At 38.4% G+C, this 21,137-nt stretch overlaps 1 protein-coding gene across 1 annotated transcript in view; it reads right to left on the bottom strand.

Annotated features, from left to right (window-relative positions):
• LOC127418905 (protein NDNF) overlaps positions 1–20,349 on the bottom strand; it is a 30,814-nt gene extending 10,465 nt beyond the window's left edge. Inside the window, exons 1-2 of the mRNA XM_051659809.1 lie at positions 20,041–20,349; positions 1,513–1,701 (exon numbers count right to left, since the gene is read on the bottom strand). Of these exons, the coding sequence (XP_051515769.1) occupies positions 1,513–1,700 (188 nt within the window). The 5' untranslated portion in view covers position 1,701; positions 20,041–20,349. The remainder of the gene's footprint in view (positions 1–1,512; positions 1,702–20,040) is intronic.
• Between the last annotated feature and the right edge of the window lie 788 nt (positions 20,350–21,137).

Below are 21,137 nucleotides of genomic sequence, written 5' to 3'. Positions count from 1 at the left end.
ATTGAAAACGGTTACTGTATTTTAGCGAAACATTTCACAAGATAAATTAAAAATTAGCATTTTGCTATGATTGCAATAAAAAAAAAAACTAGCCAACTATTTACTGCATACTGTACACTGAATATTGCCTACTGCTAAAAAAAGTATGCATTATTCAACAATAAAAGCTATGTTCGGAATAGCATTCTACACAACTACTCTCACTATATCTGAAGTATATAGAATGTATACCGTGCAGAGTGTGCAAATTATCTGTGTGCATGGAATAACCAGCATACTACAAATGGCAAATTGTGCAGTATGCTATAGAACATACTGCATCCTGCAATTCAATGCACTTGACTTGACTTTCATTTCGGAATCAACTGGAAATTATATGGAATATTAAGTAGTACTAGATGCCACTTGCAGACTATGCACTCTATACATACAGCCTATGACCTCTCTGAGCAAAGAAACCTTACAGCTCTATGTTCTGCACAATAATCATGATAGATGCATGCTAGATTGGCATGTAATCAGCGCTATTAGCACATTTTGTAGTTCATTAGCAGGACACAAAATGTATGAAATTAATGGCATGAACATCAAACAAAAACCAGGGAGGTAAGTTATTACTACAAAGCATTTTTAAATTGCAAAGAGCATATGACTATCTGTGGTATGTACGTTCTGATTAATTAATCTATGATCCATGGCAAAAAATAACCCCAGAGCCTTTTCCAAAGACCTTGCATTTGGAAGAGTTTGATGGACATGGTGAACACAGATGCTATCCCTCCCTTCGAGTGCACCTGCTACTCAGAGCACTGCTTCATCGTTGATTTCCCAGCATCTCATTCATAATGCATACAGTAACTTACCCTCATCTGATGCACTATGGCCACAATAGATTCCATATTTTTTCTTCTCGCATAAGAAGTCATTATCCACACATGCACATGATAATACAAAAGCAGCCATCCAAGGATGTTCAAACATGAAATGTGATCAAGTGAAGAAAAAAAATATAGAAACATGAAAAACATATGTCTACCATCTAACATAGGTCAAATAGAGTAGATCCTCATTATACAGATCAAACTGAATTTTTCTATAAGAATACCTCTTCACAAAACTCTCCTCTCAGAATTGTTGGCACAAAAACACGCACGGTTTTAAATGAAAAAATGCATCTTTATGAACTAATCACACCGATTCTGAAATATATTATTGCACCGATCTTGGATTTTTTTTTTTTTAAATGCAGGCTAGGCTGAGTTTTTCATATCTCACAGCTGCAACTTTATTTCTGTATTTGCATTATCATTTCTTGATACTTGGAAATTACATTGCACAATTGCATCGAGATAAGCTGGTACTCCAGAACCTTGCAGGAGCATAATCAGTCCATTGTGTGAACAGGCTTTTATTAATGAGAAGTTCCTGTTGTAAATGTTAAAGAATGACAAATTGTTGTCCTACAGCAGATGTGTGTGTGTTTGCTTATACAAGTGTATGAGGTGATCCCACCTTTTGGGTGTGTCCCTGAACAGGTATCCACTGATCTCAGCTCCATCGGGCATGAGAGAGGAGTCATGAAACTGAGATTTATCCCTAATCTGCATCTGGAAGAGGCCTTCATCTCGCGTGGGCAGCTTCTGTCCTACTACCCCCAAAACCAGCCACATCAAACCATAACATCCACATATCCGCTTCATCCTACAGAGAGAGGGAGAGAGAGAGAGAGAGAGAGAGAGAGAGAGAAAAGACACAGGCATTTATTGAATAAGAGAGTAAGTTTTCATTCTTGAATTATTCACTCAAACACAAAAATTCCATTATTATATGTTCATTTTATGCAAATCCATATGTTGTAAAAAAATTTTGTGGAACACAAAAGTACACCTTTATAAAGAATCTTTGTGCTGCTATCCTCTATAAAATAACAGTTCATAGTGACAACACCAGTCAAGCTCCAAAAAGGACAAAAAACACAAAGAAACAATATATGTCTCATAAATTTAGTTCATATAATTTGTGTGCTGTATTCCAAGTCTTCAAAAGTCATACGAAAGCTTTATTTGAGGAATAGATCAAAATGTAAGCCCTTATTCACTAATAATCTTCCCTCCGAAGATTATGTCTAAGCTACTCATCCAGAACTTAAAAATGAAAAATCATCTTCGGGAAGTTACTACACATGCAAGAACCAGTGCTGTTTTACCATCAATGATGCTGGCATATTCACAGGCTAAATGCAAGCTTCTGCGGAAGAGTAGATTATCAGTGAATAACAATTTATCATTTGGCTTCAGAAGACTTGATATTTAGTGCACAAGTCTTATAGAGTACTTTTATGGTGCTTTTTTGTCCTTTTTGGAGCTTGACGGATAACAGGTCACTTGATAGGTCACTATGAACTGTCCTTGTATGGAACGAGCTGCAGAAAGATTCTTTATTTTTTTTCTCCCCTTTTTCTCCCCAATTTTTTGGAATGCCCAATTCTCAATAATTACTAGGTCCTCGTGGTGGCGTGGTTACTCTCCTCAATCTGGGTGGCGGAGGACAAGTCTCAGTTGCCTCCACTTCTGAGACCGTCAATCCGCGCATCTTATCATGTGGCTTGTTGTGCATGATACCGCGGAGACTCACAGCATGTGGAGGCTCATGCTACTCTCCGCGATCCACACACAACTTACCATGCGCCCCATTGAAAGTGAGAACCACTTAATCATGACCACGAGGAGGTTACCCCATGTGACTCTACCCTCCCTAACAACAGGGCCAATTTGGTTGCTTAAGAGACCTGGCTGGAGTCACTCAGCACACCCTGGATTCAAACTCGTGACTCCAGGGGTGGTATGCAAAAAGATTCTTTAAAAACCTTTGTATTCCACAGACAAAAAACCCAAGCATACTGCTTTAGAATGACATGAGGGTGAACATATAATGACAGATTTTTATATTTTAACTTTTTTGGGGGGTGAACTACCCTTTAAAATAGGGAAATCAATACAATATATGTGTAATGGTGCAGATTAAAAACAGATAAACCAATAGTAGTGGTCAACAGATGTTTAAAAACTTCAAAAGAAAAACAAAGATGAAAAAGCACTAATGAAAGACATAATTAAAGTCATTCCATAATGTTAGCTCATTCTTTTCAATTTCTCTTAACATTTAGCCAAATGACTGGATGGTACCATCACCACATAACAAACAAACCAAACTACAGCAAATCTGGGCCGAGGAGTTCAAATGAATGTACGCACTGACCACCTTTGATGTTTTGGTGCTTTTTTCACTCAAGGGAGGCACAGCTGGGGTGAAATACGGGTATGCAGAGGTTCATTCTGCATGCAAACAACATTCAAACAACTCATGAGAACATTCAGGCACAGACAAACACACACACACATGGAGACTCACAGATGCACACATATGCTGTCTGAGTTGGCTCTGTGAAAGGGATACACACACACACACACACACACACTTTCACTCGCTAATCACTGTTTGAATACATGTGTACTGTGTCCATACTGACAGTTTAAAAAATAACCATGTCTAGTTGGTGTTAAACACCTGTTTACAATGAACATCTTTTTCTAGGTGAGCAGATACATCTGCTACACATACATATGTTGTGCTGAACTTGGTTTGGCTGTGCTGTGGTAGGTTAGACTGTGATCAACTGTGGCTCTGTTGGGGAGGGTTAAGCTGTGCTGAACTGGGATTGGCAGTGCTGGGGTAGGCTGTGCTAAACTCTGTTTGGCTGTGCTGAGGTAGGCTGTGCTGAACTTGTTTTGGCTGTGCTAGGGTAGGCTGTGCTGAACTGTGTTTGGTTGTGCTGAAGTGGGTTAATTGTGCTGAACTGGGTTTGGCTATGTGGGGGTGGGTTAGGCTGTGTTGAACTGTGTTTGGCTGTGCTGGGGTGCATTAGGCTATGATGAACTGTGTTTGGCTGTGCTGGGATGGGTTAGGCTGTGCTGAAATGGGTTTGGCTGTGCTGGGGTGGGTTAGGCTATGCTGAACTGGGTTGGGCTGTGATGGGGAGTGTTATGCTGTGCTGAACTGGGTTTGGCTGCGCTTGGTAGGTTATGCTGTGTTGTATTGAGTTTGGCTGTGCTAGGGTGGGTTAAGCTGTTTTGAACTGGGTTTGGTTGTGCTGAGTTGGGTTAGGCTTTGCTGAACTGGGTGTGGCTGCACTGGAGTGGGTTAAGCTGTGCGGAACTGGGTTAGGATGTGCAAGGGTGGGTTAGGCTGTGGTGCACTGGCTTTGGTTGTGCTGGGGTGGGTTAGGCAATGTTGAACTGTGTTTAGATGTGTTAGGATGAGTTAGGTTTTATTGAACTTTGTTTGGCTGTGTTGGGGTGAGTTAGGCTGTTCTTCACTGGGTTTGGATCCGCTGGGGTGGGTTATGCTATGCTGAACTGGGTTTCACTGTGCTGGGGTGAGTTACATTTTGTTGAACTAGGCTTGGCTCTTCTGAGGTGGATTCGAATGGCTACATCTCACATTTCAACTGCGTGCATTCATTTTCTCCTCTGTGTTTTACACGGATTATTGCATCAATCTCAAACCTCTGCTGATCAGGAACCACCACAACAACAGCAAACAACTGCTTGAGGGATTCAAATCAATCTCAAACCCTCGCTAATATCTGACTAACTGGTGCTCAGGTCAGGAAGCAGACAAACTGGCTAATCCGAACGTCTTCTGGCTGCCTTGAGATGTCACACAAGTCACATTCACTACAACACATAGAGACTGATTCACCTAGATATCATATAGAGTCTGTGTCTGTTCCCCGAACTACCAAACACAAACCCCTCACTAAATCATTTAGAAAAAAATCTATTTAGGTAAAACTTGAAAATAACAAAAAAATTTAAGATAAACATCATATAAAGTAGGGCTACTAAACATTAGATCTATTTCAACCAAAGCACTAATTGTAAATGAAATAATTACAGATCATAATTTGGATGCGCTCTGTTTGACTGAAACCTGGCTTAAACCAGATTAATATATTAGTTTAAATGAATCTACTCCCCCAGGTTATTTTTTATAAACATGAGCCTCATCTGAAGGGTCGAGGAAGAGGTGTTTCTGCAATATACAGTGAAGTTTTTGGTGTTATTCAGAGGACAGGATATAAGTCTTTTGAACTAATATTGCTTAATGTGACACCGTCAGATACAAATAAAAAATATCTGTTGACTTTTGCCCTTGCTACAGTATATAGATCACCTGGGCCGTATTCTGATCTAATTTGTGAATTTGCAAATTTTCTATCAGATCTAGTAGTTACTGTGGATAGAGCTTTAATTGTTGGTGACTTCAAATAGATAATGAAAATGACACATTGGGATTAGCATTTATCGATATTCTCAATTCTCTTGGAGTCAGACAAAATGTTACAGGACCAACTCATCACCATAATCATACGCTAGATGTAATTCTGTCATATGGAGTCGATGTTGATACTATAGAAATTCTGCTATAGAGCGATGACATCTCAGATCATTACCTCATCTCTTGTGTGCGGCGATTAGCTAATGTTACTCAATCTACACCATGCTATCCTTCAGGTTGAACTATTCTTTCGACCACTAAAGATAGCTTCACTAATAATCTTCCAGATTTATCTCATATACTCAGTAAACCAAAAAGTCTAGAAGAACTTGATGTAATAACAGAAAATATAAATACAGTCTTCTCTAGCACTCTTGATAGTGTCACCCCCCTTCAATTAAAGAAAATTTAAGAAAAAAGTAAAATGATCACACTCATGCTCTCAAGAGAGCAGCTCAGAAAATGGAGCGCAAGTGGAAGAAAACAAAATTAGAGGTATTTTGTGGTGCATGGAAGGATAGTGTCCTCATATTTTAGCAAACTCATAGAAAATAACCACAACAATTCTAGGTGTTTATTCAGTACTGTGGCTAAATTGGTTAGGAATGAAGCCTCGACTGAACCAGATATTTCGTCGCAGCACAATAGTAATGATTTCATGAATTTCTTCACTGATAAAATTGAAATCATCAGAAATAAAATTGGAATTATGCAATCGTCTGTCACAGACGATTTTCCTCAGGAGCAACTTCGATCCTTGACTGTCATAGGTCATGAAGAAGTCATTTTTTGACGATCGAAACATCAAAAACCACAACATGTATGTTAGATCCAATACCAACTAAGACATGTCCTATGAAACTTTAAAATGTCAGTTATCAAACCGCTTATTAAGAAGCCACAGCTTGATGCTGGAGAATTGGCTAATTATAGACGATTTCAAATCTCCCGTTTATGTTGAAAATACTAGAAAATGTAGTGTCCTACCAATTATGTTAATTTCTACAGAGAAATAGTACATATGAACAATTTTAGTCATGATTCAGGCCCTATCACAGTACAGAGACTGCACTTATCAAAGTTACAAATAACTTGCTCTTATCAACTGATCGTGGCTGCATTTCTGTTCTAGTGCTTTTAGATCTTAGTGCTGCCATCAACACCATAGATCATGACATTCTCTTGAATAGGCTTGAAAATTATTTTGCTATTTGTGGACTTGCATTAGCATGGTTTAGGTCTTATTTAGCAGACTGTGTAAACAAGGAATTGTCAAATCAAACAAAAGTTAAGTATGGAGTGCCACAGGGATCAGTTTTAGGGCCTCTGCTTTTCTCCTTGTATATGCTTCCCCTGGGAGATATTATCAGTAATCGTGGAATAAGTTTCCGCTGTTATGCCGACGATAACCAACTTTATATTTCTTCGAATCCTGACAAAATTTCACATTTCTCCAAATTGTTTGAGTGTATCATTGAAATAAAAAATTGGATGGCCAGAAATTTCCTTCTACTCAATTCCAACAAAACAGAGGTACTAATTATTGAACCAAAAACTTCAACAAAAAAAAAATCTGCTAAAATATAATTTGACTCTCGATGGATGTACTGTTACATCATCTTCTACAGCGAAGAACTTAGGTGTTATATTTGATACCAATCTGTCCTTTGTAAGTCAAATTTACAAAGTTTGTAGAACAGCATTCTTCCACCTCAGAAATATTGCTAATTTACGACACATGCTCTCTGTTGCTGATGCTGGAAAACTAATTCATGAGTCATTTACCTCAAAACTAGATTATTGTAATGCATTACTGGGAGGATGGCTACCTGTTAAATTTCATATTTATTTTAAAATGTTGTTAACTATGTACAAAGCTTTGAATGGTCTAGCACCACAGTACTTAAGTAACCTTCTACCACACTATATTCCATCACGTTCATTACGATCGCAAATTTCTGGCCTGTTAATAGTTCCTAGAATAACAAAATCCACAAAAGGAGGTAGATCCTTTTCCTATTTGGCTCCTAAACTATGGAATAGTCTCCCTAACACTGTTCGGGATGCAGACACACTCACTGAGTTTAAGTCTAGACTAAAGACTCATCTATTTAGCCAGGCATACACCAAATTTATCCATCAACTCACAATTAGGCTGCTTTAGTTAGGTCTGCCAGAATCAGAAACATTTATCATGATCTATAACTCAGCAAAAAATGTAATGGCATCTACGCTAATATTATTTTATTTGTTTCCCTGTCTCAACCTCAGGATTCATAACCCGAGGTTACCAGAGCCGGCCAGATCCAGCTCCGTTCCTGCTTGGTGTTGCACTCCACTGCTACGTGTCTCTGAGTGATGAAAATTAAATGTAGCCGGTGCCAGCCAGACATCACTTCAGTCTATTACGATCGACTTCAGAGATGAACTGATGCCAACTCCAACCATGAGACATGGGATACTTAATATGTCACTTCCTGAACTTAGGATAGACCTCACCGAAATGACCTGCTGGTTGAACTGTGATGCACCTCACTGATCTCTGCCTGCATCACCTTGGTCTAATGATGGACTACACTCTTAAAATGGAATACATAGACTACCAATTAATTGCCAAAAAAACCTTCATCAGCCAACTAACAAAGGACAATGCATCTACACTACCGGTCAAAAGTTTTGAAACACTTGACTGAAATGTTTGTCATGATCTTAAAAATCTTTTGATCTAAAGGTGTATGCTTAAACGTTTGAAATTAGTTTTGTAGACAAAAATATAATTGTGCCACCATATTCATTTATTTCATTATAAAACTAAAATGTAATAAAAAAATAAAAAATAAAAAAGTTTTTGAAACTGATGACTTGGACCAAATAATAAAGAAAAGCAGCCAATAAGTGCCCAACATAGATGGGAACTCCTTCAGTACTGTTTAAAAAGCATCCCAGGGTGATACCTCAAGAAGTTGGTTGTGAAAATGTCAAGAGTACATGTCTGCAAATTCTAGGCGAAGGGAGACTACTTTGAAGATGCTAAAATATAACACAGTTTTGATTTATTTTAGATTTTGTTTAGTCACAACATAATTCCCATAGTTACATTTATGTTATTCCATAGTTTTGATGACTTTACTATTATTCTAAAATGTGAAAAAAGATTCTAATAAAGAATGAGTAAGTTTCAAAACTTTTGACCGGTAGTGTATGTGAATTACTGCAGTTAATCCAGGATGAACTTCAAAGACATTAGTCGTTCATTTTACAGTTCATACAAAATTTTGTTTAAACACTGGCCCTTAACACTTAGTTTATTAATTTTAAACCATCACTTGCACTGCACATAAATATCTAATATTGGCATTATATTCATGTTAGCCAGAGGGGAATTGGTGCCCACAGTGAGCCTGGTTTTCTTCCAAGGTTATTTTTCTCCATTAACCAACATTTTATGGAGTTTTGTGTTCCTTGCCAAAGTCGCCTTCGGCTTTCTCGCAGGGGTTCTAAATACAATTATTATTTAATTATTTGTTTTTATACACAATTTACAATCATATTTAATCAAACTACACAATGATCACTCTAAGAATTTATAGATATTACAGTTTCATTCTCTGTTAAAGCATGATTTTCTGTAAAGCTGCTTTGAAATGATATACAGTATGTTGTGAAATGCGCTATACAAATAAAAATGACTTGCCTTGATTAGAATGTGCTGGTTGGTTAGGCAGAGTTGAACTGAGTTTGGTTGTGCTTAGTTTGATTACAATGGACTGGGCAGGTTAGGCTGAGCTGAATTGAGTTTGGCTCTGCTGTTCTGGATAAGAATGTGCTGGGCGGTTTAGGCTGAGCTGAAACTTGGCCCAGCTTTGCTGTACTGAGTCTGGCTGTAGTGGGCTCAGCTTGGCTGTGCTAAAATAGATTTGGCTGTATAGGGAGGGTCACATGATATCCTCTTTCTATTGATTTGGTGTCATTGATTAGATCTGAAGGCAAAGCCCAATCTCCCCTGATATAATCTGGCTAATGATGGCAGAGATTAGAGTGATACTCCACTGTCATTAACAGCGAGTGAGTGCTTGTCCTTTTAATGACCTCTCAGTAGTCCCTCTTCATCCTTCAGTTTTTATTGCCTCTATTCTTTTCCTCCTTCACTCACGTTTTATTTGCCACTCTCAGTTACTTCTTTCTTTCTCTACCCCACTTTCATCCTTTGTTATTTTATTCTCTTTCACGTGCCCTCTAAATGTGAATCCCTCAATATGCATATGGGACAGTTGAATTACAGTAGATATTCTTATACTTCATACTCTTAAAAAATAGAGGTCCAGGGAGACCCAACTAAACATCTGCAGCACTTTTGTGTATGGTATTTCAGCGCAAAAACCTGTGTCTTATTCACTAACCACCCACTACTGAGGTTAACTAGGTGCTATCTGCACCATGAGTATTTAAATGAACTCACTGACATTCTATTCAGCGCAAATATGCCTCTTTTCTATGTAAATTAGGCTAATTATAGAATACACCATGCCGCTATTTGACTGGTGCAATTAACACTGTGCGATTATCACCCATGGAAAGCTGGTGGGTGTCTGTATGAGTGGTGGAGTGATGGTTTTATAGTCTTAGTAAAGTATGCCAGATCACGGTATTCTGATGCATCCTCCACAACCTTGCACTTAGAACTGGTCTGCAAGATTTGCGACATGCAAATTGCATCTAGTAATAATTTTTGGGCCTTGTTTGCACAGTAACATGATTTGAGGAATTTCTTTAGTGAGTCAGAATGCTACAAAAATCTCGAAGTGTAAATAAGTATCACTCTACGTGAGCACAATTCATTCTTAGTGTTTAGTGGAGAGCTTTGAACTCAATTAGCAGAACAAATCAGCTTAATGTGTACAAGTAGATGGTCATTGCCTGGGACAGGAAATGTATGTGTGGTAGAGGACAATCATGAGCAGATAATACTTGGATCATCTGGAGGAGATGGTACAGAATTCTTGTATCCATTTGAATCTGGCTCAGGAACACTGCTTCACATTCAATCTAAGTATAAAGCAAGGAAACACAGGAACATGGATTTCCTCTTCAACTTTGTCAGGTTTTAGGTATACTGCTGCATTTCCCAGAGCAGAAAGTGATCTCTTTCTAAAATAAAACTTCAAAACAAAGCCCCATCTGGAACAACTAAAAGCTAATGTTTAATTAGAGCTGGGGAGAATGTCTGATCGTAATTTGGGGAAGGATAATTTGAAGGCAGAGTTAGCCGCAATCGTGCCAACTTTGTTTTGCTGCTTTTACATTTTTTTTCCGCATTCATTTGTTTCTTCCAAATATTTCTGTGACTGAAACGGGTTCATTGGGATCCTGGATCACTTAGGGAGTGTGTACAAAATGTGACGATTTAGATGTGTGATGATTTAGATATTGTTATGGTTTCAGGGGAAGAGTGTTGTGTGTGTTTGTAGTGGTAAGGCCATAGAGTCAAGTTCATAATGTTAAACAGCTTAAACCCTTTGAACATAACAAACTGCAATGTTTGAATTGCCGTCTTCAAAATGCCTCTAATCACCTAATGTGCAAGTAAAATAGCGACAAATTTAAACGCAGTGGTGCTTTTTAAACAATTTACTCTTTAACTTGATGTCCTTTAACTCTTTTAACCTCCTTGAGTACCGCTGTGTGATCTAAACAGTCATTAAAGATAATGCTGCAACACAAATGGATTATAAGAATCTTGTGACAGGTGCAAAACTAAAACTGTTTTGCTGCATTCCACTCTGGATAGCACAATTTTCCTTCATTGTAGTTCATCTAATTTTCTCCCTGGAGAGAGAAATGTCATTCTCGTCTGTAATGTGTTTACACAAATCAAATGAAATAACCATTTATCTCCACTGGGAGTTTAGAGGTTTTGGGAAACATCAAAGTCTGACTGATTGATGAACAATTAAGAGGAGATAATACCATTACCCTGTCGTTAAATATTCAATCAGTCAACTAATCAATAGACTGATTAATCACTACATGAAGCAGAGTTTCTGCTGAGAAATTTTTTGTGCCGGCCAACATGTCCGGGAATTCTAAAGTTTAGAAATCTGGTCATCTAATTTCTGTGTTTATTTTGCACTGTAACGCAATGTACTATTCATAATATGCAATATAATAATGGCACAATCAAGATAAAGAAATGTTCTGGGTTCAATAAAAGTGAAGTTCAATCAATGGCATTTGTGGCATAATATTGATTACCACAAAAATGAATTTCGCCTCGTCCCTCCTTTTCTTTAAAAAAGCAAAAATATTGGTTACAATGGCTGTTTACATGCACTCATTTTCGTCAATCCAAATAAATTCAATCAGATTGCAGATTCCGAATGTACCAACACACTCTCATGGTGAAATCGTCAGGATTCCTACGACTTTTCTAAATTTGGCTAATTCGTATGATTTCATGTGACTGCACTCGTTTGAATTCCTACGACTTTCATTACAGTCAGTGACATCGCTGGACATTTTTTCCATCTAATACGTGACATTTACTTGCTTCTGTCACACACAACAGCTTCCTATCATGTTTACACACTCTACTGATTGGCTAAGTTTAGATAAGGGGTTTGGGTAAGGGCATAATATTAATAAGTATGTCCTTAACTCCTCGTGCACGGAACTCACAGTTACTTCCGCATTAGACATCAGGGAATTTGCACGTGATGAAGTAATATGAGTTTATGCGAACAACATCGTGCAAAAAGATACGAAATAGCCAACTCATAAATTATGTACAACTTTTCATGAGATCAGGTTGGAATGTACTGTTTATGTGTCCCCTAAACTTTTCAGTCCTATCTAAATATTTGTTTACATGTGCATTACATGTATTCTGAACCATACTCCTGTGCATGCGAAGAACGGCAGTTGTTGCGTTCTGAAGAAGCGGAGAAAGGCTGAGAAAGTAAGAATGGCACCAAAAATCGTAATTGCCATTTTTGCTTTGTTAAGATATCTAAAAAAATATGGCAGAGAAGCTTTCTTCTTACTCACTCTACTCGGCAAACGAAACGCTACGCAAAAATCACTAAACAATAATAACACCGGAATCTGCTGTTTAAAGTTCCTATTAAGAATGACAAAAAGTACTTTGTTGCTTTATGTGATGTCATGAAAAAACATGTGTGCCCTGCAGAATATTCAGTGCGAGCCCGCATACCCTTAATAATGCGTTTTGTCATTGCTTTGTATAAATTAGGTTCCCGCGAAGAGTATCATGTTTAAACACACATATTTAATTTTAGGTCTACACCACCCCCTTCAATTGGATGGAAATTTCATTTGGATCCAGTTCAGTCGAATAATTTTTGTGTTTACATGAAGACTTTTCAGTCCGACTGAGCTGTAAAACGGATTAGTTGGTTACATGTAAACGTAGCAAGTTAGGCACTATGGAAGTAAATGGGGCAGATTTTTGGAGGGTTTAAAGGCAGAAATGTGAATCTTATAATTTTATAAAAGCACTTACATTAATTCTTCTGTTAAAACTCATTTATTATTTGTGTTGTAATATTATATCAATTGTCGTTTTTACAGTCATTTTAGGGTTTTAGGGTTTGTTGACTACATTGTCATGGCAACAACGTTGTAAAATTGGATCTATCTTTATACATAAAAAGTTAGTAAGTGATTTTATCACACTAAAATCATGTTTATATGCATATTGTTTATGTCTTGTGTCTGTACTTTTGAAACAGTGAGTGTTTTAACTTTTACGGATTGGCCCCCATTCACTTCCTTGTAAGTGTCTCACTGGAACCCAGATGTTTGTTTGTTTTTTTTAAAAAAAGAAAAGGAGGGGCAAGTTGAAATAAATTTTTGTGGTAATCAGTATTATACCACAAATGCTGTTGATTGAGCTTAACTTGTATTGAAACCGAAATATTCCTTTAAATTAACAATAAACATTTGTTCTTTATAGCTGCTTTCCCAAAAAAATACAAAAAGGCAGTCATGGAATTGGCGTCTAAAAAACAAAACAAAAAAAAACATTCAAAACAAAAACAGAGGGCAAAGCGAAATGCTTTGCCACATAACTGCTATTTGCCACATATATTTTCGTTCACGAAATATTAAAATAACACTCTCACCTTCTCACCTTGGCTAATTTATTTTTATTTTTATGACTATTTTCCTCTGGATTTACATGGCACAGAAGCATTTTGCTGCCAATGTGAAGTCAAATATGTGCAGAGATTCTCTACAACATGATATGTACAAAAGCCTGGTGTCCTTCTCCTTCAGAAGACGGCAACGCAAGGCTGTTTTAGTGAGAAGCTTCTCACTGCGGGCATGCGAGATGGGAATAACACAGGCTGCTTTTTCCAGTGTGCGGGATACAGCATGTTGTGGTTGCGGATTAGGACTTTGCAAGCTGATGGGAAAGTTTAAACCTCTGTGGCAGTGAAGTGCTGTCATCACTGGGATGAATGTCATCGCTGTACACTTGTGGCATCAACTAAAGGGATGCTGATGCTTATATGATTATATTTCCACCGGACATTGTGTCCGACAATTTTTGAAGTTGTTAGACATTGGGACGTTTTAACGGTCTAAAACCGGTGTTTACCGCCTAATGGTAACCCAGACAGGAAGTGTTAATGTGCAATTTGCAAAGTAGGGTTTGGAATTAACAGAGGCCTGGCGATACTATATAATCTCAGTATCTGTGTTGCGATACAATAATATTGCAATTCTTTAAGTTTAGTATTGCGATTTAAAAGTATACTGTGATCTTCTGGTTTCTCATTCGTCTTCATTGTGCTTTTGTACCAAAAATGCAGAACTTCCTGCTTTACGTCATCATAAAGCAACAGAAACAAAAGGATTACAAATGAAAAAGTTCTAGATGAATTCTGAGTTTGTATTTTAATCAAAGCCTGATCTCTTTTTTCCAAAATCTCTTTTTTATTAAATATAAACAAATATATTATATTAAATTATATATAAATAAAAATGTACCAAGAACATTAATTTTTTGGTGTTAAAATATTGACACTGTGTTGTGAGGTACAATATTGCAATACTTTGGAACATAATTTTTTCAAGGTAACACCGCATGTAACAGGCTCAGCAAGAGTAATGTAGCCACACACTCACACACACAGATGAATAGCACATGTATGTTGCATGAAGCGCAGCACCACTGACAGGGTGCAAACACACACTGCACCAGAGCAGCTACTGCCTGTCAATCAAACTACAGCAGTCCTACCACAAACAGCGGAGAGCCATCATTATTGCACTAACCTGTGTGTGGGGGTGTCATGTCTTTCTCACTTGCTTTTTAAACATGTATGGCTGAAGGTTTTCTCACACACACATACTGCCTCCATACAGACTCTACACCCTCTCTATGCAGCTCAGTATGACATTTGAACCTTTTTCTGTATCAAAAGCAGAGGCGCAAACATGAAAAAAACTTTCATTTCCACAGAGATAAGCAAGATATTTCATAGTCTGCTTATCAAGAAGCAGGACAGCCTGAAACTGGAGACTGGCTGAGTTTGCCTCAGCTCCTGTCAGTGTTTCCTGAAACCTCTAAACAGAAATTTACTGGGGGTTTAGTCCCCTGGACTCTTCATAGCACTTTTCTGCACACACACAAATACACACATAGCCAGACAGAGTTTGGAAAGCTGGAGAAGGTGTAGAGGAACCAATCTCAACAGCAAAACATAATAAGGACAATGTTGGATTTTGTAAGAATTTTTGTTACAAGTTTTATTCAGCACAGCCCTAAAGTCAGCAATTGGCCCATCCATCCTTACAGTGGTTCTTGTGCAATAAGAAGCCATGCTGATGTGGCACCATTCAAACTGTGTCTACACCACCACAGAAACATGCTGCTTCAAGGCTTTGTTTATTTAGGAAGCAAAAATCCGATCCACATTTCCCACTCAAATCTGTTTGGAAGCTTGTTTTCTGAGCAGAAAAGAATGCATGAAATCTAACTCAAACCAAATTCAATCAACAGAAGATTAAAAATTCTATTAAAATTACATTTCTGGATCTGTGTTTTAGTCTGAATGGTCAGAATGGACACAATGTGTAAGTGACATCATACATAAAGTGCAGTAGTGCTTACAGCTGTGTCCAAATGATCTCATTACATTCACTTGCAGCATTCGCTATGTGTGGAATGGTGAATGAGCAACGAGTGGTTTCGGACACAATATATGCTTGAATGTGTAAATACAGTAATGCCTCTGACACATGTTGTCTGATGCACCTCATGAGTTCAGCACCGTGGCAAGATGTCATTATGAACATTTGCATAGCCAAAATCTCCAGTTTTCTAGTCACTCTCTGCACACTAAGAGCTACTCTATTCTAGTCTCATGCCATTGACTGCACTGACTGAATAAACAAATTCAACTGCATCAATTGCAAAACAACAGTGCGTACAGTCCTAAACATCAGATTGGAATAGCGAATTAGAATTGGATGCATTGTGAAAAAAGCCTTACTTGTCTCTGCCCTATTTTTCCCTGATACTACGATGTATCCATCTCACCGTTACCATTACGTTGTAACAGAGGTAGAACCTGCACTTTAAAGCTGAGGTGCTTGATGTACTTTGGCTGCATGCTTGTGCCAAACCTGAGGAATTCTGGTGCTCCTGAACAGCCAAATGGCACAATGACTAATTGGCAGTGACTGATTTTGAGAGCTGAGGTCCAGCACTCCAAAGTGGACACTTGACTGCCTGCTTCTTGTTTACTTTGGCAACAACAAATCTTTGAAGATATTTGTGAGATTGGGGCACATTTGAGAGTGTGAGAATGTGCACAGTATTCATAAGCAGTGTGCCTTTGGTGTATAACATCTCCATGCAATTTCAAGATGACTGATATGGTCCGGTTCGAAATCTAGATTTTCCACATCAATCAGCGTTTTTTCACCATTATGCTGAACAGTGAGTAACGGTTCCACTAGCATTTCCACATACTAACTGTTCCTGGCCCAGATTTCTCAGAAGGGTTAGTTAATCTAACTCTATGTGCTGGACTGGTGAAACGCCTTTAGCATGTGGCAACTCACTATTAGTCACTTGCTTAGTCAGTCTACTCTAATCCTGAGTTCGCAGCACCATGATGAAAAAAACAAACAAAAAAAAAACATCTGCAAGCAAAAAGCATTTGGCTCGATGGTGGAAAAGCGCCTAATGTTTCCTAACACTATTCCTGGAGGACCCTGAACAGTACCCATTTTGGATGTGTCCTTTATTGGACACACCTATTTCAAGTTAGTTAATCAAACTCAATGATCTTAGTGGAACTCCATTAGTATGTGGTGACTCACTATTGATCACTTAGTCAGTCTACTCTAATCTTGAGTTTGCAGAACCACAATGGAAAAAAAAAACATAACCGTGTCAGTGAGCCTGGATCTGTAGAGAATAGCATGGTTCCACAATGAGAAGCATTTGGCCCAGTGGTGGAAAAGCGCCTAATCTTTCCCAACCCTGTTCCTGGAGACCACCCAACAGTACTTTGGATGTGTCCCTTATTGGACACACCTATTTCAAGTCTTGGAGCACTCTACTAATTAGCTGATGACTTAAATCAGGGGTGTTTGATTATGGAGACATCTGAACGTGTAGTGTTGGAAGGCCTCCTGGAACAGAGTTGGGAAACACTGTTCTAAATAATCATGAGAACATATGAAACCCCACCTGTGCCTTCTAGAGTGTCCAGGCTGAGATGTCCCACTCTAGCCTCTAAGTACTCTATCTTCTCAAAAGGTCTTATCTCAAGACTTCAGATTAGTACCACATCCAGGAATGTCCATCGGCAGCTAGGCTGAGGGTGAAGGGGCCACTTTCTCCAAGTGTCACACAAACAGATTATTGAATGGAAAAGGGGGTGGGGGTCAGCTCTGACTGATGTCCACTTCACTGCTGTCTTTGAGAGAAGAAGGAGAGATCTCAAAGATAATGATGGAGTCATGGGACAATTTGTCCCTCTCACTCCACCCATATCTCCATGTCAAGAGCTAGAGCACAAACAGGCATTCTGGGAACGTTTATGTATCATCTTCGCAACATACACAGAAATGACCGTAAACGGATAGTTCACCCACAAATTATTATTGAGATCCTCGTGTGTATCTCCAACAGGACACGTTGGATGAACCATTTCAAAGTGAATTTCAGCTCAGCTGCTTTGGGAATAAACCCATTTGGAACTTAAAGGTTTGGGGGGGGGGGGGGGGGGTCACAAAAAGTTCGAAAAGTTGCAATTAAATCCCTGGTTCCCTTAAACAGGACATGACACACAGTCACGTCAGACCCCACAAAGACCAGCGTGAGGACGACTGTATCGCCTCATCGGCCTGTCACTCCGGCGGACACACAAATGGCTGTTGCAACAGTGGTGGAATTCTTTTGCTGCCAGAGTTTTCATATGCAAATAAGGGTTTAGATACGCTATGCAACACAGACCTTCTCCTTCTTAGACTTTTGTTCCTGTTTCATTCTTTCCGAGAGAGGATGGGAGGCAGTGCAGCTTGGCCTTGCCACTAAATACAGTTATTCAAATTCCCTCATTCTGAGACTGCTTTTCATTACCTCTCCCAAGCCCAGAGAAAAATATCACTCTCTCCAGGAGCACCATCAGGTAGCCAGCAATCCGCCTTTTAGCTTGTGGTTTGTGTCTGATAGTAGATTGATCCTCACAATCCTATCAGAGTGATTAACAATTCCCTCTTTTCTCATCAAATTTCAAAAGATAATGATGCAAATGTAACCAAATTCTCATGCAAATGGGTAGTTGACATGAAATTTCAAGCAGTAACAGCAGAATAGCAATACTTAAACTATATTATACAACATTTTCCAATTCTTCACTTTCAGAACTGGGGTGGTACCCTCAAGTGGACCTTTTCTGTACCTCTAAATAAAATGTATTACTCGTTTTGTGTACAAGTTGAACGTATTGTGTACCTTTAAAGGTACATTTATGTTTTGTTCCTCTGGCTTTTTTGTCTCCATAAGGGTACAAGTATTTACCCAAAAAAAGGTACCACCCCAGTGACGGCTGCTCTACCTTAAACAGTAATTGTATTTTTTTTTTTTTTCCAGAGAGCGTCATATCAATTTTACACATGCCGTTTGAATGATCTCATATTAATTCTATACAGAGTATTTATTTGGGATATTTGTACTCTTAAAACTCGTCACACCACAGGGCCATTTAAATGAACAGTAAAAATGCTAAAAGGTGATTAAACATGTTGAAAAGCTTAAAAGATATGGTGATCAACTCCAGCATCTAAAAGAGAGGTCAGCAATTAGCAGGCTGCAGTCCAGATCCGAACTCAGGATTATTGGTGCATCCGGAACATGATTTATGTCTCAAAAAATAATGCATTTATACATTTTGCTCTTTGAACAAAACAGCTAAGCCCTGTTTACATTGCAAAATCCACATATGAAGTGCAATACGCTATAGCTTGTAACCTGACAAGGTGTATTTACTTAATGAGTTCTTAATGCGGCACAGATTATTTGCGAATATTTGATTCAGTTGGATCCTACACTATTTTGGATACTATTGAGACCATTTTATTCTTCTTACTTTTACAAGGTAGGCGATTATGACTGTCAACTTGAATGTTTTTCTGAAATGCACATTGCTTATATAATTTCAGACCTATATGACATATTTATCCCTTAAACAATGTAAGTTATGTTTGTTCAGATCTTTGCTGGGAAGGAATTTTAGAAACTGGACCTTTTGGAACTTTCATTGAATAGCTTGATCAAAAATATGCTTTCCCTTATATCAAATTTAAACCTGAAATCTTAATGTTGAAAAAGCAAGTTCATGTTATCTGTCGACTCCGATGCAGACTGCTCTTTTCACTAACCAAAACAAGAAACCTAGACCTACGGTAGCCTATGTAAGAAGTTGCTGACAAGCACAACAAAAGAAAGACAATTCACTGCATAGCAGCAGTATAGATGTGTGCCAAAATTGCGCATCTTGCAGGTGCACGTAATACGAGAATGTTTGGAGAAGTTCGTGCCCCACATGCCTTTCCCTTCACAGATGAGCGGAGGCAGTAACATTTAACACTATAAAAGACTGAGTAAAAAGACGCACAATTGAGAGGGGCGAGGACGCATGATGATGAATTGCGTCTGGCGGATCGGAGCGCATGGGAACCGCGTCTCCAACACAATGTCCATGCCCGAAACTCCCATCCAAACACCACCTAAAGAGCACCACACACCTCCTCTGAGATCGAGACGATCTGCAGAAGAACATTAAAAGCGCCTGCGAGCTCAGGCTTGATGGAAAGCTGTTTGAAATCTTTAACTTCCAGGAGTTTGTCAACCGCAAAACGCCCGTCCCTCATGTTCTGGCAAGATGTTCAAAGAGTGTCTGTCTCTCCCCGGAGAGTCCCGCTGTTTTTCCCCATGACTGCAGAAGTTTTCAAACTCTTTCATGAGGCATGAAATCATGCGTTTCGGAAATACTATGGCAGGTACATCTGAGCAATGTCTGGAAATAGTGCAAATGCTCTTTGGGACATTTCGATGAGGTGGTTTAAATGCATCTCCTCCCGAAGCTCGTGCGTGGAAATCAAATCATCAATAAAACAGCAATTTAAACATCAACAGTTGAGGTGAAAGCTCCTTACCTTATTCTCTTGGGTAAAATCCCTCCAGAAAAAAGTGTGCCTGGATAGAAATAACAGTTGGCTGTTTTATGGTAGCTATTATTTTGTTGTCTTCCAGCAGCACAAAATGTTGTGTAAGAACACACACTTTATGAAATGTTGGGAGTTTGGTGCAGAAAGTATGATAAAGTTGTTCCTTTGATAGATTCCTCGAGTCGGGTCTTCTCTGAATCTGGCTGTGCGCTCTCGGGTCTAACGGAGTTTCTCTCGTGCCAAAGTTCGTCGCTTGTCTTTAGCGGGTATCCTGAGCTGTTCTCTACAGAGACGGAGTCGCGAGTCAGACTGCTGTGAACTCTGTCTGCGCGTGGAGTGTATCTGAAACACTCTCTCTAAAGACCAGCCCACTCATCCGAGACACACTGTCCGAATCAAGTCAACATTCAAGAGGCTTTACAATGCCACAACACTAATAAACATAACATGCATATGGGGTGCAAAGATCAAATCCGAATGCATGTGTATAATTCTGAAAATAAAGTTATAATATTAAAATAATAGGTATAAATCCTGAATATATAGTTGGAACTTAATATACACTTCTAGATTCAAATATACTGAGTTGTATATCTATAGATACCCTTGTGCATGCTTATAGGCTACTCACAATCAAGGTAAGCTAACTGTTTATCGGTTATGTGTGTGAACTGACACAGCTTGATGAATAGGAATAAAAAATCAGGTAACAGTTTATAATAATGTTCCCTTTGTTAAGGTTTTATAAATCATTAAGGATTAATAAGTCATTTACAAATGTCATATAAATCATTGATATACAGTTACAACAACATGCACGACTTTCATGCAATACATGCCAAATGGTGAGCCAGTTTATCTCACATTAATTATTATTTAACTTTAATACTTTACATTAATGTTCCCTTGGTTAAGCCTTTATAAAGGGATTTTTTATTATTATTATTATTATTATTATTATTAAAAAGGGGGTTTATTAATGACTAATAAGTGATTTACAAATGCATTATAAATCATTTATATGTAGCTACAGCATGCAAAAAAGTTTACTTTCATGCAATACTTCTTGCCAAATAGTGAGCCAT

Source organism: Myxocyprinus asiaticus, chromosome 28 (assembly GCF_019703515.2).
Source record: "Myxocyprinus asiaticus isolate MX2 ecotype Aquarium Trade chromosome 28, UBuf_Myxa_2, whole genome shotgun sequence".
In the NCBI taxonomy this organism is placed as follows: Eukaryota; Metazoa; Chordata; class Actinopteri; order Cypriniformes; family Catostomidae; genus Myxocyprinus; species Myxocyprinus asiaticus.
The sequence above is the reverse complement of the archived record's forward strand: the minus strand, read 5'-3'. Positions and strand labels throughout refer to the sequence as shown.